This window comes from Camelina sativa, chromosome 6, assembly GCF_000633955.1.
Source record: "Camelina sativa cultivar DH55 chromosome 6, Cs, whole genome shotgun sequence".
NCBI classification, from domain to species: Eukaryota; Viridiplantae; Streptophyta; class Magnoliopsida; order Brassicales; family Brassicaceae; genus Camelina; species Camelina sativa.
This window is the reverse complement of record NC_025690.1, coordinates 9455694-9458247: the sequence shown is the minus strand read 5'-3', so window position 1 is coordinate 9458247 and position 2554 is coordinate 9455694. Positions and strand designations below refer to the sequence as shown.

Below are 2554 nucleotides of genomic sequence, written 5' to 3'. Positions count from 1 at the left end.
CAGTCTGACGATAATTCCATAAGAAATTTAAACCAGCAATTGCTAGACAGTGCGCCTTGTTCTATAGGCATACTAGTGGACCGCGGGCAGTTCTCACGAAAAAGTATTGTAACAAGCAAAAAAATGTACAACATTGATGTTGGTGTGGTCTTCATTGGAGGCAAAGACGATCGAGAGGCACTATCACTGGTAAAAAAGATGAAACATAACCTTAGGGTCCGTGTAACCGTGACCCGACTCGTATTCAACAATGAAGTAGAGCCAAACTGGGATAACGTTCTGGATAATGAAGGTTTAAAGGATGTAAAGGTTCGAGAAGAAAACAATGATATTGTTTATATAGAAAGGGTTGTGACCAGTGGTGCAGAGGTAGTCACCGTTGTCCGATCGCTTGCTGAAGAGTACGATCTTATGGTTGTTGGGAGAGATCATGATATGACATCAAAAGAATTGTCAGGACTAATGGAGTGGGTCGAACTTCCTGAGTTAGGTGTCATTGGGGATTTGCTGGCAGCTAGAGATCTCAACTCTAATGTCTCGGTTTTAGTAATTCAGCAACAACAACAACAAGTGTGACCACATGTTTTGATCGCAAGACTATCCATTTCCTTAGGACAGGAGTTTAGAGAAGATTTATGTAAAATAGTCATTTATTTGTTTGCTTATAATATACATTTATAGAAATATTCGGCGAAATTAGAAAAGAGAAAAAAAATCACAAAATTTGTTTATTCGGTTTTTCCCACTTATCTCGATTATGTTTAGGGATTAAATCCACTAGAATAAAAAAGAAATACAAATACAACATATTCGCAAATGAGTAAACCTTGCAAGAAACATTATTATTCTATTTTTTCATATATTATACAAACAGTTTAATAGGATGCACTAATCATGACTTGAGGTCAAAATAAAATAACTATAAATAAAATAACTATAAATAAAATAATAATATATTTAACCTTACAAAACTCCTCCAATATCAACTTTACTAATATCCATATGTTACTTGCATAAGATGACGGCTGCACGAACAAGAACACCACAATGATCAATCCTAAAAATAGTCAAAACTACGTCTTAAGAAGTGATGCTTGGGGATTCTAAAAGAAAAATATTGTATCAAACGTAAATTCTTCATATTCGTAAATTCACGTTTCTCAACTAACAAATGATAAGACTTTTTATTTTCTTTTCTAAATTTAAGATTCCATTAGTTCCAGGAAGACTTTGTTGTCAACATATGTGTAGCTTTTACAGCTTGTATTATGTTTTCAAACAAATTCAAACAGTTTTCCACTAACTAACTCTTGCAAACAAGTCGAATACTTATCAAAGACCTAAAGAAAACAAAAAGAAATGCATTACTCGTCTCCTTTGAAAACAAAAAAAATCACACGTTCTTTATAGTTTTTTTTTTCTTAATTATTTTTCAGAATTGATACACAAATATATGAATACAACGACCTATTTCCACGGTTGCATACCCGTAGTGTTCAACATCTCGTCTTATGGATTTTGGGAAAACCTAAACTCGCCAGATGTGATCTTCGGATATTCATTGCCTCTCATGGAGCTTCAGATATTAATCATCTTCGTATTTATCGTCACGATTCACATATTTCTTAGATGCGTTGGCATTTCCCCGGTTCCTTCTTATATGCTGGTAAGTACCTTTATACATGTTAACGTGACGTTCAAGCAAAAACAAAAATTAATGTAACTTGACTAGCACGTATAAAGTTTTAAGCGACATTTGACAAATCTTGCATCTTAATAAATGTATATTATCTTCAGGCTGGTCTGATTCTAGGGCCTCAATTGATCGATCTTAGGGAAAGATCATCAGGAAAGTTATCGTGGGATCCAGAACTAGATGGAAACGCGTCACTAAGAGGTCTCTCAGTGTGTGGAAACATTATGCTTGCGTTTTTGATGACAGTCAAAATCAGCCGTAGATTGGCATTCCACAACGGATGGCTACCCATCGTGGTTGGGATCTTGACCTTCATTGTTCCTTTCTTCGGTGGCTTGTGTGTGCGGAATCTCTACACGGGCAATATAAACCCTTACTACTTACCGCATAATAAAGTCCTTGCCGAGCGCACTGTTATCATCTCAATCCAATCCTCGATTCTCTTGCCCACAGTCACCTATTTCCTGTCGGAACTAAAGATCCTCAACTCCCAACTCGGTCGCCTTGTGTTGTCTGCATCCCTGATTAATGACATATTCGGGTGTTTTGTCAGCATACTAGCCTATCTCAGGGGAACATACAAGAATATCTCCCCAATGACAGCCTACCGTGACCTTATAGTCTTTTTTAATTTTTAGGCCGATTGTAGAATGGATAGTAAAACGCACACCAGAAGGCAAACCTGTGGCAGATGTGTATGTACATGGTGCGGTTTTGAGCGTAATTGCTTCCGCCGTCTACTCCTCATTCTTCAATATGAAATACCTTTTGGGACCATTCTTTATGGGCATCATCATACCAGAAGGTCCACCTATAGGATCCGCCTTGGAAGCAAAGTATGAGGCTCTTACAATGAAC

At 37.0% G+C, this 2554-nt stretch overlaps 2 protein-coding genes across 2 annotated transcripts in view; both read left to right on the top strand.

Moving 5' to 3' along the window:
- Positions 1-576, top strand: part of LOC104698853 (cation/H(+) antiporter 10-like) — a 3392-nt gene extending 2816 nt beyond the window's left edge. Inside the window, exon 4 of the mRNA XM_019246312.1 lies at positions 4-576. Within this exon, the coding sequence (XP_019101857.1) occupies positions 4-576 (573 nt within the window). The remainder of the gene's footprint in view (positions 1-3) is intronic.
- Positions 1454-2554, top strand: part of LOC104698852 (cation/H(+) antiporter 12-like) — a 3220-nt gene continuing 2119 nt past the window's right edge. Inside the window, exons 1-2 of the mRNA XM_019246565.1 lie at positions 1454-1666; positions 1798-2325. Of these exons, the coding sequence (XP_019102110.1) occupies positions 1454-1666; positions 1798-2325 (741 nt within the window). The remainder of the gene's footprint in view (positions 1667-1797; positions 2326-2554) is intronic.